This window comes from Mytilus californianus, unplaced genomic scaffold (assembly GCF_021869535.1).
Source record: "Mytilus californianus isolate M0D057914Y unplaced genomic scaffold, xbMytCali1.0.p SCAF_2, whole genome shotgun sequence".
Taxonomy (NCBI): Eukaryota; Metazoa; Mollusca; class Bivalvia; order Mytilida; family Mytilidae; genus Mytilus; species Mytilus californianus.
In genome coordinates, this window is record NW_026262668.1 from 116,768,205 (window position 1) to 116,789,781 (window position 21,577).

General features: G+C 31.5%; 1 protein-coding gene and 1 long non-coding RNA gene across 9 annotated transcripts in view; both read right to left on the reverse strand.

Annotated features, from left to right (window-relative positions):
- Positions 1-1,203: 1,203 nt before the first annotated feature.
- LOC127730838 (uncharacterized) lies at positions 1,204-5,349 on the reverse strand. Its single transcript, XR_007995318.1, has 3 exons — positions 4,873-5,349; positions 4,501-4,578; positions 1,204-3,465 (listed from the first exon to the last, which is right to left on the reverse strand). It is a non-coding gene; the product is annotated as an uncharacterized LOC127730838 (long non-coding RNA).
- A 10,611-nt stretch (positions 5,350-15,960) lies between these two features.
- The window catches only part of LOC127730823 (ecotropic viral integration site 5 ortholog-like), a 77,254-nt gene continuing 71,637 nt past the window's right edge, over positions 15,961-21,577 (reverse strand). For 7 of the 8 annotated variants that reach the window (XM_052239416.1, XM_052239419.1, XM_052239422.1 and 4 more), the window contains one exon: positions 15,961-20,948. In XM_052239416.1, the coding sequence (XP_052095376.1) occupies positions 20,382-20,948 (567 nt within the window). In that variant the 3' untranslated portion in view covers positions 15,961-20,381. The remainder of the gene's footprint in view (positions 20,949-21,577) is intronic. The other variant, XM_052239423.1, reaches the window with a different exon arrangement.

Here is a 21,577-nt window from a genome sequence, read left to right on the forward strand (position 1 = left end):
TTAACAGGATGATTTGCTACAAGATAATGTTCAATATCCGTTTAGCGACTCCTCATGTGATTGAAGTTTTGTTTGCTATCAAAAAATGCTAGTGGATAATTTCGAAATATTTTGTTGTTTTACATCTATCATTCCAAGCATAAGTTGTCCCACTTCTTTTAGATCTCTAAATAATCTCCTCGTGGAATTTTCTGTACTCATTATATTGTTATATATTTGTTATTTCTTTTCATCCCCAAGGATGACTGGCGAATATAAATATGGTCACTCTAGTCAGAGACATATATATATACATGTATATATATATATGTCTCTGCTCTAGTCTAATTCCTACCGGCATTAAAACCCTTGACAAAGTGAGGCGTCCGTTTAGCTGTGCGGGATGTAGAAGTACACAGCCACGTCGGGTCAGAATGGAGACGTTAAATCCGATGCCTCATGTAGAGAGAGCACCACGCTCTCTGCACCTAAAGAACATCCGAAACAACTCTTTGAGGGGTCTGTAGGTAGCCTATTGCAAGGCAAAATGTCTGTCAATATTCAATATACCTTCATTTTTCAGTGGCAGTCCAAATTTTCCAGGCCTTCGTCCCGGACAGCATCTATTACAGGATCTGCCTATTGTATTTATTGTTAATTTGTTCTCGTACTGATCGTGCATGAAATATTTGCCACTAGACGTTAAGCAAACATCAATAAATCAATCAATTTCCTTCCAAGCCCCTTTCGTCTCTCCTGTAGTAACAGTAGGAAGGAGTTTTGCATTACAAATATTTTTTTCAATCCTTGCTCGTCCATCAAAACAACCATTATTCTTAATACCCCTAGTTCTTAATACAAGTATATTAGGGGCCTCGGTGGCCGAGTGGTCTAAGTAGTTACTACTGTAATCACTAGCCAGTCAACACTGAGGTTGTGAGTTCGAACCCCGCTCGTGCGGGTGCACTCGACTCCAATCTTAATTGACTAGGATTGTCAGTTTTCCTATCAAAGGTCGGTGGTTTTCTCCGGGCACTCCGGCTTCCTCCACCAATAAAAACTGGCCGCCACGAAATAGTCCAAAAGCGGTGCTTAAAAGTGGCGTTAAAACACAAAAAATCAAAAAAAAATCAAATTAATACAAGTATGTATTGTTCAATCAATGTAAATAATCAAAACAAACTTTTGCACGGATGAGTACATGCGATGAGCTAACATATAGCATACGGTAATTAGAGGAAGGTTCCGATTAAAGTATCATGATTCCGTAGTTAAGTGAAGACTTTTAGTAACTTTAAGCATACGACTTAAAGAATTTTACTTAACTAAGGGAATTCTTAGTGAAATCTAAGTTTAAAGAACACTTAAGTTAAGATGTTTTGTACATACGGGCCTTGATCTACACCTCCCCTCGAGAATATAGTTTCACAGGTACTGTGAAGCCAGAACAAGGAATTATTGCCATGTTTGAGGGAGAAACATTCCTTATTTTCAAATTATTTTTTAAATTTTATTAACTCAATTTCATTAAAAAGCTAGGTACAGAGCTACTGCTGGTACTGGGACTAACAGTCCACCAGCAGATTATATTATCAATCCACTGGCAATAATAATCAAACTGTTCACTGTACAAAATATACTACACCAGATGCAAATTTCGACAAATAATGTCTCTGCAGAGATTTTCGAGGCACAACTATTTGAAAGTCCAACACCTTATAACGTATTAAATGCAATTGGTAACAAATCAGGTCCCAATATATATGAACATGTATATACTGGGGTGAAATCCGGCGGTATTTTCCTTTGAATACTTATATATAACATGAGATATGGGATGTTTGGTATGCCTGTTGGCTATTCATTTGAAATTTGAGTAGAACAAAATGGTTATTTTGGAATGTCTATCTTAAGAGCCGTGAATTCGCAGCAAGTCTGGGTATCCCAAATATAGCCCTACATCATTCACGAAAGAGGAAATTTTAGGAAATCACAAATCCGTCTTTCTTTTCTTATGTATTAACAGGAAATATAACGATGAAAATATCCAGTCTTATGTCGACGCACCCGGTCTCGATTTTATTGAAGTTCATATGATTCTCTCAGCTTTTGTATGCAACCTTTAAAATGTGAACATCGGTAGACTAATGTTGCTTTCATTAGTATTGCATACCTCTACTTCACAAAAATCCTTGTAAAGAAAGATATATAAACGGGTCGTCTAGATGTTCGACTAAACATCTTTCTCTAGTTATTACTACCATTCTTTTTACAGTAAAAGATGACCTTCTGAAGAGGGACATAAAGGGGGTATCTGCATGGAAGAACGCGAAATAAAATTGCCATTTCACGATGAACGAACAATTAAAAATTTCTTGCACGTTGATCTTTTTTCCGATTTCACGAAACACGGTGAATAACGAACCCTTTTCACGGCTGCACGTGAAATAAAAATGGCAAAACACGTTGCACGAAAATAACCCTTTACCACCCTCTCTGAAACATTGGGATGAAATATATGCAACCAATGGTGTCAATCAAACTAAAATTTTCTATCACAATCTTGACAATTTTGCAGTAAGAGTTAGCTTATACTACGCTCTACACTATTATTCCCTATGCTCAATTGAAAGATCGACTACATCGTCTCATTGGAATTTTTTAACATAAAAAAATTATATGTTGAGCTTGGATCTGATGATTGATATTCCAACAGACAGTCGGTATTCCAATTGCCACTGATTGTGCCGACTTCTCAAAGACAAAAGGAAGAAGCATCTTAACATTTTGTTTCATTTCACTTTCAGATATATTAATTATGTCCTGTCACTCAAAAACCCACATGTAAGTGAGTGTGGAAAATAACGTATCTAGAAGCTAATGTATGTTCACACTATATGGCCTTCATTAACATGGTGTGCTCCTGACAGAAAACAATCAGTTTTGAGAAAAAACTACTGAAATTGTCATTACAATTAAAAAGTTTGACGTTACCAATTGGTTGACCGATACGATGTGTCTGTGGCCCAACTGAGTGTGATTCGAATGGCGGTTGATGCTTGCATAGCAGAAGATGTTTACAATGTCGACGCACCCGGTCTCGCTCCTTCTTGAATTCATGCGAATCCCTCAGTTTTTGTTTTTTTTATCTTGATTTGTTTTTTCTTAATGGATATGTAAGATTTCAACATTTGTTAAATTCTGTTGCCTTCTTTTACGTTCTAGTTTTTGTTATTCTTAAATCGTTTGTTACTTATTTTTTAACCATTAGTAACTTGAATCACGGTGTTTTCTTTTCTCTTAAAACCCACCGTAAGCACTATATCATACAAGAATCATAGCGTTGGGAAATCTGTGTATTGTTGGTGTAATTTCAACTATCTTAAAGACATGTCATTTTGTTCAATAGATTTGATGTATGTGATATTGATTTTCACTGGATGTTACAGATGTTTGATACGTCCTGTACAATATTATTGTAGAAAACTGAAAAAGAAACATAATTATGATTATCATATCATCAAATCTTATGTATAATTCAATGTAAAATTACGGTAATATAAAAAATTAACCAATCTTTCTGAGTTCTAGTTGATAGGAAATAAAAAAAAAGAGATCACTTTAATTAATAAGTTTAAAAAAAAGAAATGCAGAAACAATTTAAACACAAATGAAAAAAATATGCTCTTATTGCACAAAATACTCAAGATCGTGGTTCCAGTATAGACAGAATTATATGCAGAATTTATGGACATATGACACGACTTTGTCAAAAAAAAATGTAGTGTGAGCTATTTCGCACTACTGTATATCCCGCATGAATGAAAGGACTTGACGGAAGTTAACCAGAAGATCCCTCCTTTAAAGCGGGAGTATATATGTATGTACATTTAGCAAAAAAGGATCATAGAATCATTTAATCTTAATATCTATGGTGAGTTTTTTTATAGAAAGGTATAGACTTGTCACATGGTCTTATTCTATAACATATATCGCATGATTTTATGTTTGGGTTGACAAACAATGAACTTCCTTCAAGTATCAGAACAATTTCAAAGCCTACTTGAATATTGTATAAAAAAGGATCATTTAATATTCAAAATACGTTCTGCTGAAAAATGTTACAAGTAGTAATACCAAATCTAACCTCTAAGACAAAAACTGGACAGAGAACAAAATAAATACTTTTTTTCGACTATAGCGTTCAAGAAACATATAACAAGTACTTTTAAAATCATAGATAACTAATAAAACCTGAAAATATGCCCTCGAAAGAAATAAAAAAGATCTTCATATATGGTTATATGATGACTTTAGTTTTTATTTGGTGTTATCTTACATTCTTATTGGGATATTTCATTCTGTGTGTCTGTGTTAATTCATGATTGTATAGTTTGCTCTTTAATAAAGCTCTTCTTTGTAAAAAGTGTACTATTGGTTTAATGTATTAATGTAGACGAATGGCATGGAAATGATATTACTAGTTCAAGCTTTCCATTGTTAGTGTCCGATGAATCTTACCTTCATTAGCCTCACAGTGTGCATTAGCCTATACGATGCCCCATCCTTTAAGAAGTGGCCAGAACTGATATAAATAATCTGAAAATGTAAGTATTTCAAGGTCACTTTTATATGAGTTTTCCTTCGAGTTTTAAAAAAATACGCAAAATAGACGTTTGTGGTATTGACCCCTAAACAAGCCTCTGTGATCCATCCTTAGTTATAGAACCATTTAATTGTTTTTTTTTCAATTAACAGATCGTGTATCTATCTAAATTTAAGTTTATATTGTAAAATGATATTTATTCATAGTTGGACCTTTGTGTGCCATGAACACGTATCAATTAACTGTAACAAAACGATCAGCAAAATAAAAGACTAGTTAGTACTCACATCCAACTTGTTTAACTTTCTTGAGAAATTTTTCATATTTAGGTGGTTCATCCTTGAAGTTGTCACGAAAGTATTGGTATTCCACTCCGCCTTGTTGGTAGGGTTGCTGGTTCAAGTACTGCTCAGGCTGATGATGATGTCCATTTTGAGACATGGTTTGTAGTTGATTAGTATACTGAGGAAATTGCTGTTGGATTTGTTGGATTTGCCCAGTAGTCAGATCTAAATTTGGTAGTTGATTTTTCATGGAATGAAGTTGTTGAAGTAGAATAGTTTGTTGTTGGTTGAAATCTGATTGATGAGACTTTTGATTGCTGTATCCCAGAGTGTTTGTATACTGTTGATTATTTTTACTGAGCGGTGATTCTGGGTGTGACACATAACTTTCCTGGAAGTTCTGGTCCTGTATCACATAGGCATCAACTGACAAACCACAACTAGCAATAGCTAGTGTTACTGTCCATAGTATCAGATGGCTTAATGTCTCCCTGTGGAAAATATTATATATCTGTATAAATACTCAATATAGAATCAATTTATCAATATTGACATTGTTTCATCAGAACAAATGTTTCAAACTAGGCTGAACAAAATAAAAAATTGATATAAAGCATATACAAAAATGTTGCATAGATTGTGTTTATTAAAATTTCTCACGGAAATAAAGGCAACAGTAGTATACCGCTGTTCAATAGTCATAAATCTATTAAGCGAAAACAAATCCGGGTCACAAACCAAAACCGGGGGAAACACATCAACTATAAGAAGAAAACAACGGAACAACAGAAACACTGAACGGCAACGCCAACAAACATAGAAACGGACTATTTGATAACAACTGCCATACGGAACAACAGAAACACTGAACTGCAACAAAAACAAACGCCAACAAACATAGAAACGGCCTATTTGATAACAACTGCCATACGGAACAACAGAAACACTGAACTGCAACAAAAACAAACGCCAACATACATAGAAACGGCCTATTTGATAACAACTGCCATACGGAACAACAGAAACGGCCTATTTGATAACAACTGCCATACGGAACAACAGAAACGGCCTATTTGATAACAACTGCCATACGGAACAACAAAAACACCGAACTGCAACAAAAACAAACGCCAACATACAACTGCCATACTAAAATGTATGATAAACAAAACCACTTTTTCTCTCCAGCCGTAAATTTTCCTTTCATCCAAGATAATTTTCCATGTGTGGGTGGTTTTTTTTTTTTTTTGGGGGGGGGGGGGGGGGTTGTACATTTTCCATGTTCGATATATACGTGTCGTTTTGTTTTCTTATTGTTTTGATGGGTTTTTTTTTGTGGTTCTTCTTCTCCCTTTTTTATGGGGGATGTGTCATGTACTTCTTTCTGAATTGAATCTTCTTGTAAGTACGTTTTGTTAATCCATTTGTGTTAAAGATACATTTTTTTTACACTCGGGGTTTATTGACCTTGTTACCTTGAATAATCACCTGTTTGTTTTTAAATATTTTATTTTGCCCTTTAGATCACTTTTGTTTTATTTTATTTTCGTAGGTTACTGTTTCATTGACATACATCTATTTTTATTCATATGAACACCTCACAAAGATTAAATACACCACGTTTTGTTGACCTACAACATATAGTAACAGAGAATCTGACATAATCCTAGGTCTACCAATGAACGACCAATGAACTATGAATAAGGTGTCCTATTACATATAGTATCTGAGATACTGACCAAATCACGAAACCTTAACTTGCCAAGTGATCCATGAAAAGGGGCTTAACATGGTATACTTATTCGTTGAAACTGGGCTTTGAACCAGCTTTCAGTATCGGTATTTTCAATCCTTTGTGTTTTTATTATTGGTTTTGTGCTTAGATCTGACTTTATGAGGTAGGTACTTTCCATAAATTATGCAGAAAATACCAAATGGACAATCAAAAATCATACGTCAAAGAAAATACGACAACACCATAGCATTAAAAAAAAACCAAGCATGTGACAGTTGTTGTTTGTTGCTGTCTGTCATGTTATCTTTTATTGTACCATTGTGAAGATAAGGTTTTTGGTTTCTCTTTTGAATTGTTTCCCATTTCGTCATTCCAAGGATTTTATAGCTTTTGTATGGGTTTGGCTAATTGTTGGATACTTGTAGATATTCACATCCTTTGTGGTTTTGGTAAATAGTTGTTTGATAAGCAATCATGACACATCTCCTTAATTTTATATCAAGATCAGATGAACTCTGCCAGAATGATAGGAACACAGAATGATTCTACGCAACAAATATAGGTTACCTATACTTATGGTAACTGAGAATCTGGTGTAATTCAGAAAACACTGAGAATCTGATGTAATTTCCCCAAAACACTGAGAATCTGATGGATCACTAGTCCACATGATCCATGTAAATGAGGTCAAATTCAGCCAAAACATGCCAGATGGACAATAGTTTCATGTTACACATGGGTGGTAAGATCTAAATATGTATCAAATTATATGACAACTCATAGGAGAATTCGAACTCTAATAACAGGAGAATTGCCATAATTGATGAGGTTGCGCAGATATGTTACATTTAGATTTTTGTTGAGTTGAAGACAAAAGCAACGCTGACATTTAGAGTAAGGTAAAACAATATTGATCAAATCTTTTGAAATATAAAATGTATGCAAGATAAAAACATTGAAACGTTTCAGTGATTTTTTTGTTGTGATACTGGAATACATTTAATGTCGGTGTTTAATATGTGATCATAAGTAGGTTATGTATATCAGGAGATAGAAAGTGAGATTATCGAAATTGTTTAAAAGCAGATTTGCATCAACTCTAAAAGACTTTTTTTTTAATAAAAAGCAACTAAATTAAAAATTAGATTGTTAAGCATGGTTACAAATCTGAAAGCGACATTAGTTTGATACCTAACACCGGCATTTTCTTTTTATTTTGTACCTAGACATCGGCATTTTTTTTCAATTTTATACCTAGACACCGGCATTTTTTATGTAGGGTCCCGAAGCTACGTCCAATCAATTTATTAGAGATCATTCGAGTTGCAACTCATTAATACTGTCCTGATTACAGCTTAAAGTTAAGGAATTATATTCAACTTTTTTTGAAATTTGAAAATAATACTCAACTAATTTTATATTATATTTTGCTAGAGCAAATTGTGATATTTGGCCATACTGAAAACTTAAAAATGGCTGTACAATATAGGCGAAATATCATAGTAGGTTGTAAATAATTGATTTTGATGTAAATGAGATATTTCATTTTCTATATTTTGTAGTTATCCTTTTTCAGCAATATTTGTATTATGTTGTCGAGCAGTTCTGTAAAATATCAATATCAAATGAAGTTTCTGAAATACTCTCATATCTAATGTTATTAACCAAATAACACTAGAAAACCATAAAAAAATGAAATATGAATAAAACATATATATAAAAGTGTTATTTTCTCACCTTTGTGGACACGACATCCTACATGTACCAAAGGCCAAATATAACACCAGATCTAAATACACTGCTATGTCCTGTGGACATTTCGTTTCTTGCTTTCACAAGGTGTTACGTGTATGTATATTGGATTTTATCATATAAGGTCTGATATATTTTACACCGTTGAGGAGTTACATCGCGTTGCACTGTATTGTGTGCAATTATACAAGCCAGAACATATCTTAATTTTCAAGTTCTGAATTTTAACTCTTTCTTTTTTCCCAGTTAAACTCTTTAAAAAAAATTTAAATTAGTAATTTTAATTATTAAATCGTTACTTAAATAAGACTGTTTTGAAATTCGTCAAAGAAGTTAGACAATTTCCCTTGTATTTGTTTCCCGTACATGGTAAACATTCAAAAGATGTCAAATCCTACTGAAATGTGAATAATGAAGAGTCTACATCACAAACTTATAACATTTTCAACAATAATTATAAACATAAAACCAAAAATTTGTATTGTGAGATCTCATTGACTCAAAATTGCAAACTTAACATTTCTTTTGTGTGTGTGAAATTTGGCATCGAAGGACGACTAAAATGAATAATGTGTATCAGAAAGACAATTTATAGATATAGTTTGGTTAAGAATAACCTGATAATATTGTTCGGGATAAAGATTCGAAAGTTGCTAAAATTTACCTAAATTGCAATCTTGAGCTATCTTCAGATATCATAATTTGGTGATCTGTTTAAACACAAGCTATTATGATGTTAGAACCTGAAATTACCACACCGGGGCACAGAGCTGTGATTATGTTGAAGTATGAAAACTGTTGATTTTCGTGATATTCGTGACTACTCGTTTTGGCCTGCACGTTGCTTCACTGATAAGCACCAAAGTTTCCCCCAGTTTGTTGGACTCCTAATGCTGAATTCATAGTGTTCTGTACCAAGATTTTGGACCATGAATTGTCTTAACTCGTTTTTAATTAGCCAACGGTTTTTTTTGTCCTTTAATTCATGATTTTTATTTATTTATTTTGGATCTTTTCCTCTGTTTTCCCGATTGATATGAAAAAAATATCGGATTTTTTTTTATTATAGAATTCGTGATTAAGTGAAAAAGTTTACGAACACTTATACCTATATGCTCATTATTGTAAAAAAAGAGTTTCAATTCCAGGTGTAATATCTCTAATTTATATATTGCATGGAATAAGAAATTGGTTGATACTAGCTTCAAATGCGTCCCCATTATAACCAATATTACTTAATTCCATATCTAACCCAGTATAAATTAGAGTTTAGCGGGTTTTAGGAACCTAACCAGAGATCAATGACCCTACAACACGTGAATTACTTTTTAGACACGTGTATTTAAGACAATTAGATCCGTAAAATTCAAATTTTAGCAATCTAATCATTAAGAATGACTACAACCTCAGAAAATACTCTATAAAGTAAAGCGCACTTGTTTTATGATAATATACGGAATAGTTCGATTTAAGGAGAGAAAAATCGGATTCTGTTTGATGGGTTAAAGGAGTTCTGATTTTCGGAATAAGATGTATTAAAAATTTCAGTAAGCTGGTAAAAAGACTTGCAGGATTACATAGCTACTTTTTTACATGTCCCTTTTTAGCCCTACAACTTCACAGTACTGACACTACCTTATTTTATTAATGCAGTACGGACGTGGTAATTCAAAACTATTGTACTATTCTAGTACAAAAAAAAATTGCAATTCTACAAATCTGAACAAAATTGTACTTTCAATTTATAGTACAATGAGGGTACAATAACTGGTAGGAATCTTTACTGAAACTGCAATAATTTAAAAGCACTGGACTGTTACAAAATTGTTTTGTACTTAAAAAGTTCTACACATTAAAAATGTAAAACTGTTACTTTCTATTTGAAGTACAAATCTAGTACTCTGAAATCATGGTACTGAAAAAATACAATTTCAAAGTACACGTACTGTAAAAGTACTACATTATCTAGGTACGTTTTCAGCACTTCAAAGTTATACATAATTACTAAAAAAGTACACATGCAAAAGTAGCTGTGTATTAACACTGTTTAAAAAAATATTTGAGGGAAATAACTCTTATAAGAATAAGAAGTTATTCTAACGGTTTCAGCCAAATAAGCATATTTGCACACATTGTATTCACAATCATGTTCACTGGTTACCTATTTTTATCTATTATAATTTTCAAATTAAAAGTAATAAAATGCTTCGCTGGGGCGCAGCTTGATACGACCGCAGAGGTCGAACCCTGAGCAGTTGGGGCAAGTATGGACACAACATTCAAGCTTGATACAGCTCTGAATTTGGATTGTTATTAAATATTTGACACAGCATAGGTTTCTGACACAGAAAGAATGTGGTCTAAGAACTTGAATTTTTTTAATTTACCTATTATGGTCCAATGTCCAAAATCAAAATACATGGTTAGATTCAGCATATCAAAGAACCCCATATATTCAATTTTTGTTAAAATCAAACAAAGTTTAATTTTGGACCCCAACTTGGACAAACTTGAAAACTGGGCCCATAATCAAAAATCTAAACACATGTTTAGATTCAGCATATCAAAGAACCCCAAGAATTCAATTTTTGCTAAAATCAAACTAAGTTTAATTTTGGACCCTTTGGACCTTAATGTAGACCAATTCAAAAAACGGGACTTAAAATTAAAAATCTAAATACACGGTTAGATTTGGAATATCAAAGAACCCCAATAATTCAATTTTTGATGAAATCAAACAAAGTTTAATTTTGGACCCTTTTGACCTCAATATGAACCAATTTGATAGCGGGGCCCACAAATAAAAAATCTAAATTCATGGTTAGATTCAGCATATCAAAGAACCCCATATATTCAATTTTTGTTGAAATCAAAAAAAGTTTAATTTTGGACCCCAATTTGGACCAACTTGAAAACTGGGCCATAATCAAAAATCTAAACACATGTTTAGATTCAGCATATCAAAGAACCCCAAGAATTCAATTTTTGTTAAAATCAAACTAAGTTTAATTTTGGACCCTTTGGACCTCAATGAAGACCAATTTAAAAAACAGGACCCAAATTAAACATCTAAAAACATGGTTAGATTTGGCATATCAAAGAACCCCAATAATTCAATTTTTGATGAAATAAAACAAAGTTTAATTTTGGACCCTTTTGACCTCAATATGAACCAATTTGATAGCGGGGCCTACAAATAAAAAATCTAAATACATGGTTAGATTTGGAATATCAAAGAACCTCATATATTCAATTTTTGTTGAAATCAAACAAAGTTTAATTTTGGACCCCAATTTGGACCAACTTGAAAACTGGGCCCATAATCAAAAATCTAAATACATGTTTAGATTCAGCATATCAAAGAACCCCATATATTCAATTTTTGTTGAAATCAAACAAAGTTTAAATATTGGACCCTATCATGGACCAACTTGAAAACTGGGCCCATAATCAAAAATCTAAACACATGTTTAGATTCAGCATATCAAAGAACCCCAAGAATTCAATTTTTGTTAAAATCAAACTAAGTTTAATTTTGGACCCTTTGGACCTTAATGTAGACCAATTAAAAAAACGGGACTTAATATTAAAAATCTAAATACACGGTTAGATTTGGAATATCAAAGAACCCCAATAATTCAATTTTTGATGAAATCAAACAAAGTTTAATTTTGGACCCTTTTGACCTCAATATGAACCAATTTGATAGCGGGCCCACAAATAAAAAATCTAAATTCATGGTTAGATTCAGCATATCAAAGAACCCCATATATTCAATTTTTGTTGAAATCAAAAAAAGTTTAATTTTGGACCCCAATTTGGACCAACTTGAAAACTGGGCCATAATCAAAAATCTAAACACATGTTTAGATTCAGCATATCAAAGAACCCCAAGAATTCAATTTTTGTTAAAATCAAACTAAGTTTAATTTTGGACCCTTTGGACCTCAATGAAGACCAATTTAAAAAACAGGACCCAAATTAAACATCTAAAAACATGGTTAGATTTGGCATATCAAAGAACCCCAATAATTCAATTTTTGATGAAATAAAACAAAGTTTAATTTTGGACCCTTTTGACCTCAATATGAACCAATTTGATAGCGGGGCCTACAAATAAAAAATCTAAATACATGGTTAGATTTGGAATATCAAAGAACCTCATATATTCAATTTTTGTTGAAATCAAACAAAGTTTAATTTTGGACCCCAATTTGGACCAACTTGAAAACTGGGCCCATAATCAAAAATCTAAATACATGTTTAGATTCAGCATATCAAAGAACCCCATATATTCAATTTTTGTTGAAATCAAACAAAGTTTAAATACTGGACCCTATCATGGACCAACTTGAAAACTGGGCCCATAATCAAAAATCTAAACACATGTTTAGATTCAGCATATCAAAGAACCCCAAGAATTCAATTTTTGTTAAAATCAAACTAAGTTTAATTTTGGACCCTTTGGACCTTAATGTAGACCAATTTAAATAACAGGACCCAAAATTAAAAATCTAAATACACGGTTAGATTTGGAATATCAAAGAGCCCCAATAATTCAATTTTAGATGAAATCAAACAAAGTTTAATTTTGGACCCTTTTGACCTCAATATGAACCAATTTGATAACGGGGTCCACAAATAAAAAATCTAAATACATGGTTAGATTCAGCATATCAAAGAACCCCATATATTCAATTTTTGTTGAAATCAAACAAAGTTTAATTTTGGACCCCAATTTGGACCAACTTGAAAACTGGGCCAAAAATCTAAAATCTAAATACATGTTTAGATTCAGCATATCAAAGAACCTCATATATTCAATTTTTGCTAAAATCAAACAAAGTTTAATTTTGGACCCTTTGGACCTTAATGTAGACCATTTTGAAAACTGGACCCAAAATTAAAACTCTAAATACACTGTTAGATTCGGCATAACAAATAAATAAATGTGATCAAAGATTTTACAAATCTAATGCGCCATACTGTGCAATTAAAGATTACTTCTTGAAATTTTTCAATATTTGAAATTTGAAAAAAAAAATAATATTTGAAGAATAATTCTTTTTAATTTCTGAAATCTGAATTGAGAAAAAATTGACCCCCCACAATTTCTTTTTATCCCCCCCCCTTTTTTCCCCCCAAAAATTCTTTCCTTCAAGATATGGTCATAATCTCAATTCAAATTTCCAATGGAGTTGGCAACCATAATTACCCATTTAAATTTACCATAGTGCTAACTTAATCTATTTTATAATAGAATTAAAAATATAGTGTCAAATCTTTCATATGGATTTTTTTGTAAAAAAAAATGATGCAACATTTGCAGATATTTTTACTGGTCTTCCTTTATAAATATGCATTTCTTTAAACATAATTTAAAAGCAGTGTAAGGGAAGTAACCAAAACGTTGTATTTGGATTACCTCCCTTACACTGTTTTAAATTATCTTTATTGTTCATTAACCATTACTTTATACATAATTTAAAAGCAGTGTAAGGGAGATAATTTCAATGATGTATTTGATTTATCTCCCTTACACTGCTTTAAATTATGTTTTGTACTAAAGTATTTGTCCATTAACCAGGACAACCTTGTTTTTCCCCCTTTTTTGCCCCTAATTCCTAAACGGTTTGAGCCATAACCCCCCAAAGCAAATCCTAACCATCCCTTTGTGGTATGGAAACTTGTAGTATAATTTCAAAGAGATCCATACACCGTTCCACAGTTATTGTCTGGAAACTAGAAAATGCTTATTTTTGGCCCCTTTTTGGCCCCTAATTCCTTAACTGTTGGTACCATAACCCCCAAAATCAATCCCAACCTTCCTTTTGTGGTATTTAACCTTATGGTAAAATTTCAAAAAGATCCATTCACTTAAACTAAAGTTAGAGTGCGAAAACCAATGTGTCTTCGGACGACAACGACGACGACGCCAACGTCATACCAATATACGACCACAAAATTTTTTTGCGGTCGTATAAAAACAACTAAAATAATTAAATTGTTATCCAATGTAAGTTCAGAGATATACCTGTGTAACATAACTTTAACAATTGTTGATGCCACACATGCCAAAAAAAAAAACGCAACTATTTTTTTTCCAAATTAGTATTGCAAGCCAGACAATAAAGGATAATAAATCTTAAAAGCAATTGATTGGTTTGATAGGCTATATTAAGAGTTTTGCGAATCTTGAATTCCTGATCATATTAGTTGTTATAAGTTTCTGCTTTCTATTCAAGTTTTTCAATCCACAAACAAAAGGTCATCAATAAGTTAAAAAACACATTTAAGGGCAAATACTCCAACATGTCTTCTAGAACAGTTGGTGGACTTGGAAAGTGAAAGATTGGACGTTCTTCAATTTTTTGTGCCATCAGATTTTCTCTTTTATAGTTTTCAAGATATTGGGTAATTACATGCATTTTACCCTTACCTTCTTTTTTTGGCAATGACAGCCATGTTGGTTGATTTGTATGGACAAAATATGCAAACTTTATACAACATATCCTAATTACTAGTATCATTCCGCCAAGATGGTGAATGGTTTCAGGTGAAGATATTTTTACAAAGCTTATGACATGTATGATGACAGATGATAATATACAACAGATGACAGGCAAGAACAGACCCAAGTGATGATTATAGCCAACATTCATAGGGCCAGCAGGGCTAACAAATGATACAAATTGATTGGCTGTTGGTGTTAAACCCCACTTTCTGAGCTCTTAGTGACATCACAACAACCAGTTTTTATTGGAGGAGGAATGTCAGTGCTGCCAGAGAATCATCAGCATTCAGTTGAAAAACTAGCAGCCCTAGTAAGGTAAGTCTGAGTCTAATGCACCTAGGCATGCCACTTGTGAGGTTCAAACTCATAACCTCAGTTTTAACAGGCTAGTTATATTGTAGATTAACTACTTTGACCACTCAGCCACCAAGGCCCGGAGATGCTACAAAGTTTAACTGATTAACTAGTGGGTGATTAACTGTCCGAGCCAAATTAAACAAGCTAATACAAGAAAATAACATGTTCAAATAATTAATGCTAGAACACACTCGCGATATCGGATGAGTTTACTAAGAGAAGAAGAAGACATACATATTTGTAATTTTTAATTAACACCATAGTTTTATATTATTTATATTTAAAATTGAATTCTTTGGTTCGTTGTTTTTACGTCATGCCGGCTAACAAATTGGACTTGGTTATTTGAGTAGTAACAGGCCAGCTCACAAGGTAATTGTCAACAAGAACACATGTAAGCCAGCCAGGACAAATTATTGTCAAGTTGATCAATCCTTGCTTGCTTTCTTAATGACACTAGCTTGCCATTTCTTTGCATGTCCAATTATGAAATTTATTTCCTGTATAAAACTTGTCAGTAATTATCCTTTAGGTCTTTGATATTAAATTTTCACGAATATTTCAGCATAACTTACAGTTAATTGTAATTGATAGATCTTTTGTGAAAAAAACTACCCAAAGGTTGAAGTTCAAGATTGCAATTTGATGCTTTCTAACTTTTGAGTGTATGTGTGTATTTCATTTTTATTTAGAAATTATAATTGACTGTAATAAAATCAGTAATTGGAAAAAGTTGTTAAAATATTGAAAATATTTTTAATCATTGTAAATAACATTTAACACAAACACATATAAACTTTGACATGACAGCAACATAACAATAAAACAAGACAAGATAGATGATGTAAACTAATAGGCTCTTACAAGTATGTTATTATGTTACTAATGGAAACAAGCAGGAGGTAGCATGCCATTTCTTGGCTCCTTAATTTGTCAAAATGAAAGTATTATTATAGCAATACAGATTTTTTACTTACAATTATAAAAACATACATAACTAGTCCTTATGATCAAATTTGGTACATGAACTTGCTGTTTTTTTATTATAAAATTTGAAAAATGGTATAATTCAAAAACTTGAACGTTTTATCTTTCGAGATTAAAAAAGTAAAATAAAATGTTCTCATGTGTTAAACAAATACTTTGAAGACTTAAAATCACATTTACTGTTGAATACTTAAAAAATCATTCTGAACATTCCTATTTTTTTAAACTGTCTGAAAGTCATTTTCTAATATCTTTTCCATTAAAAGACAAGAATTCATACATAGAACACAGGAGGGAAAAGCAAGAAAAAATTTATCAGAACAGTAAAAAATTAATAACATAAGAAAAAAATGTAAAAAGAATTTTAATCTTAATAATGGGGGTTATTAATGATTAAAGGTGATAGGAGTATATGTCAATTAGATAGCCAACCAATGACATCTTAGTATCAATAGAATGAATAAAACTATCAATTAAGTAACCAAATACACCAGGATTTATAAACACAAATAAATCAAATTATCGCTATTTTACGAAATTTTCCTTTGATCCTGCTGACTGATAATTTCCTTTCTCAGCGGAGTCGAGTGATACGAAAAATTATCGCTAGAAACTAAGGGGGCATGTGGCATTGTCAATGAAATTGACAAAGTCGTCATAGGTAAAATAGCGATAAACAGATTATCATTGGTCATCTCAACTCGATTGCTTTTCTCACTTTTGCTGTACCGATTCAAGCGAGAAAATCAATCTCGTTGAGATGATCAACGATAATCTATAAGTATGGAGATATATTAAAAGTTCATAATAGAAAAAATATTTATATCAGAGAACTCTAAATAACTTACTTAGTGATGAACAGTAATTAAATCACAGAAATCTACTTAGTTCTAGGAGATATTTCACAGGGGTATGTGGCTGAAGTAGAGCTGTCAAGTTAATGAATGGGAGAAAATTGGTCAGAAATTTATATATAAAAAAATACTTATACCATATTTCTTCTTGTTAACAGATAATTTTATGGAAGGTCATATAATATATAATACAAGATATTTTAAATTTATTCTTCATTACAGGAAAATATAATGTTTTAATCATTTATCAATTTACTGCAGCTGACATAACAATAAACAGCACTGATTCTTAAATGGATTTAATTATGATTTGTCATGTAATGCAGCCGATTCACGTAACATGACAATTATCTAGCCTTCTGTGATAGAAAATAGATAGACATATTTTGTATTTAACTGGATAGATATACTTAGATGTTTCAGAATCTTGTTTTCATAAGTAAACCTTATTAAGTAAACATCTTAGAATTCAAAAAATAATAACCACTACAAACTTATAATAAATATATTCTACCTTTAATGATAACAAAACATTAACATTTGGCACAATAATGAATTTAACAATTAAATTGACATGTGTACAAATTAACATATGGGGTAATATTTCTCATGGTCTACTACAAAGGTGCTACATTCTACCATATTCATGTTCATTATAATAAATGATAATTGCATAAGAATGATAAAGCTGTTTGGATTCAGATATGTTTATTTTTGCAATTATGATGAAGATATCAATTAGTAAATATTTATAGTGCTGAAAGGATAGTTTCTGTAGGACTTCATTTTTTTCTTATATATGCCATTCTTATGGTCAAGTGGAGGTAACTTACAGCTATTAAAGTAGTATGGGAGAAGAAAACAAAAATGATAGAATTTTTTCATGCTTTGCCAAAATGTAATATATATTGTGATATGTTCAAAAATGTAATAATAATGAGAGGTCATCAAGCTTGTTTTCAAGCTGCAGGTTGTGAAAAAGTGACATATTTTGTAAGGATTATACAGAGAAAAAGCATCATAATGTGAATAGCAGATAAACTAAATGATAGAATTTTTAATTACAATATGAGAAGATCGCTATTATAAAATGCTTTCAGAATATCAAAGTAAAAATGGGTCGCCATATTAAAGTTTTATTCTTCTATAACATAAAAAGGATGAATTATCTGTAGGTTTCTTTTTAAATAATACAATTTATGAGTTACCTCCCCTGATAACTCAATACACTAATTTTACAAAAATTGAAATCAAGCAAAAATATTCAATCTTTGTCAAAATATTAGTAATAATAAGATAAAATAACATAATTGTGTTCATTTAAATGAAAATTCTTATTAGTAAATTGCATTCTTGCATCGAAATTTGCTGACTTGATTGAAAATCTAGACCTATTCTGTTCTGCTATTTTACCATCAAAGATGGGAACGACTCCCATACTATCTAAATTGTTCACTTGATGTCTTAGCTTCATTGTAGGACATTGGAATTTTTGTGAGACAAAAAACAGGTCAAGCATTTCTACGAAATTTAATAGCCCTGAATCTTTCTGTAAAATGAACATCTTCAGATACCCCAATTATCTCTATATTTTCCATGACCATAGTATATCAGCTTTTCTGAACCTCCAGGCACAATGTTATTATACCTAAACAATTCCTTAACATATATTTAAAGATAAAAGATTTCTCTATATATCCTATGTCAATTACTGCATATAAGATCTAGATTGAGAACAAAAACAGGTCAAATCTAATTTTCATTTCCTTTAATAAATATCTCGGATATCAGCTTTTCAGAATCAGAAAATTACAGGTCGCCTATTTGACTCTTACCACAGCTTGAACTTAATTAGAAGATCTTCTCCAAATATGCTGACAGCTATATGTTTATAACAATGTAGCCAAAATATAAAATATAGACCATTTTGTTTCTTCATCCTGGTACCTTCATCTTATTAGTTCATGTATATACATCAAAATGATGACTAGACAGGGTATAGTATTTGAGACTGTTAACAAAAATTAAACATTTATTTAAGAAGCATCCTTTCTTTTCTATTATAAATAAGTATCTGTTTGAAAACAGATCTTAACAGGTCATAGTCTTCTAATGATATAGATAATAAAAACATTTTGAGGGATTTACAAATGAAATTAAATTGAAAAATATCATGCAATAAAAAATGTAGAATGGATACACATCAGCTTGCCTCAACTAAAATGTAGACTGGATACACATCAGCTTGCCTTAACTAAAATTTGAGGTTGCATGACAAAAATATAAACATGATATCAATCATTTTGTCTCTGTTCACAGTTTTATCACTGTCATGTCAGCTTCATGTATTGGAGAACACTTAAAAAAAAAACAGACTTTCTCTGATCAGTTTTATTGAAGTAATGAAGAGTATTGCACAAAATAAAGTCAGCTGACATTCCACAAGGAAATGATGCACTGTCAGTTATTGGAACCCATGGCAAAGTACGAAGTAATTGATATCATGTGTGGTGGCAAAATTCCTTGCACTTCATTAGCTTTTAAATGCCTTTCGTTACAAATGCAAAAAAAAAGAAGATTTAATATGGGGTAGAAAAGGTATTGTAAATAGGATACCAAGCACACTGTCATTTCAAAATTTGATAAGTATATTTCTTTACACGAATTAGTACCTTTCATAAATATTTAATATCTAAATTTAAAAAAAAAAAATGTTTTTATCAAAACAAATGAAATGGTTTATTTTTGGAAAATGATCACCAAAATTTGGATTTCTTAACGATGTAAACAAATTGTATACAAACACTATCAGGAAACTTTTACTGAAAATATATTGTCTTTTCATGGTGTTTACAGATATAACTAAGTATGACTAAGTATAGCATTAAAGATAGCATTTCAATTCTTGCTTCACATACTGCAACATTTTCAACATAAATTTAATTCAAATATGACTTATCAATTGAAGAGTTCAAAATGATTTGACAACTTTTAAATCAGTACTGTTCATACTATTTTTTAAGACAAAATGAAAAATAATGGAAGAAGAATGATTTCCCTGGTAAATCCTTATTCCACACACTTCTTCATTACATGATCTAAAATTAACTCATTATCTTTAATTTACTCATTTTTAATTCAGTTTTTGTTTAAATTTCCTTACAGGTAAGTGTTCCTATATCCATGTTTCATCTGATACTTTACATAATAGACAGATTCTGATTGGTGGAAATGATGTGTTTATTTAATGTGGTTACTCAATGTATAAGAAACAAGTAATTATATTAGGATATGTTTTAGGCAGGTTTTCATGTTAATTTGTATTTTCATCTGTTTCCTGGTTCTGTAATGAAATGGCATGTAAACTTGATGAAATTTCATCTAGTAAACTTGATTCTGCATTGGTTGAAATGGAATCTATTGTACAGTTCTTGGAGGGATTTTCCAAAGTACTTTCAATTTCTCTACAAATTTCTTGTTTATTTACAGGAAAAGAATTGGCACTTAAATCTGAATGGTTTTCATATAAATTTCCATTGCACTGAGTTTCTTCCTCATTTGAACACACTTCTGAATCCTGAGTTACTAAAACTATTGGAGAACTCGAATTCTGAAGACTTGTCTCCCTTGTCAAGCACTCTTTAAAACCAGAAGTTACAGACTGTCCATTTATTAGTTCTGATTCAGCACCAAGATGATGAGTATTTAAAGATAAATCACAGGCTTTGTTCTTCCCTTCTATTATGTCTGATAATGTTTTATTTAAACTCTCAGGATTTTCTAACTCTTCAAAATCTTCTTCTGACTCGCTATCACTCACTTGTACACCATTGTATGAGGTGGACTTTGGTGAATTCTGGAAAAATTTCAGTTGTAGAACCTGATAACATAAAAGTAATCAATTAAACTCTAATATAGAATTATCCAGTTTCGTCAGAAAATACAATACACTTCACAGCATGTAGTTAGCAATCATACATAAATATGCATTTGAATATGGTAAATAGAAAAATGCAAATTATCAAATATTACATACATTTATCATTAAGGATAGGAAGATATCAAAATAATTGTTAGCATTATTTCAATCTGAACTAATATTTTTGCTAAACATTATGCAGTGCTCAATTAAAAAACTTCATGCTAATTTAAATTATAACAAACATTCTTGGACCAAAAAAAGAAATCTACAAATAATAAGTCATTTCATTCAACATTGTCTCTGTCCAAAATAAGAGAACCAGAAAGAATATTCAAACATGATCTGTATCTCATCTTTATCCAACAGAAAATACAAGAAGAATACTTGCAAGCCCAGTGAAAGGATTTGGAAAATAATAACTTTAAAAGCGTGACCTATCATTCCTTCAAACCTTTTACTCCTGAAAGTCTTAGGCATAAACACATATAAAGGCATTGTGCAGGATTGTAATATTTGCTTGAAATCATGACTTTGATTAACTCCCATTAACAAAGGAAATAAAGATATCCAAGCAATGATGTAATATT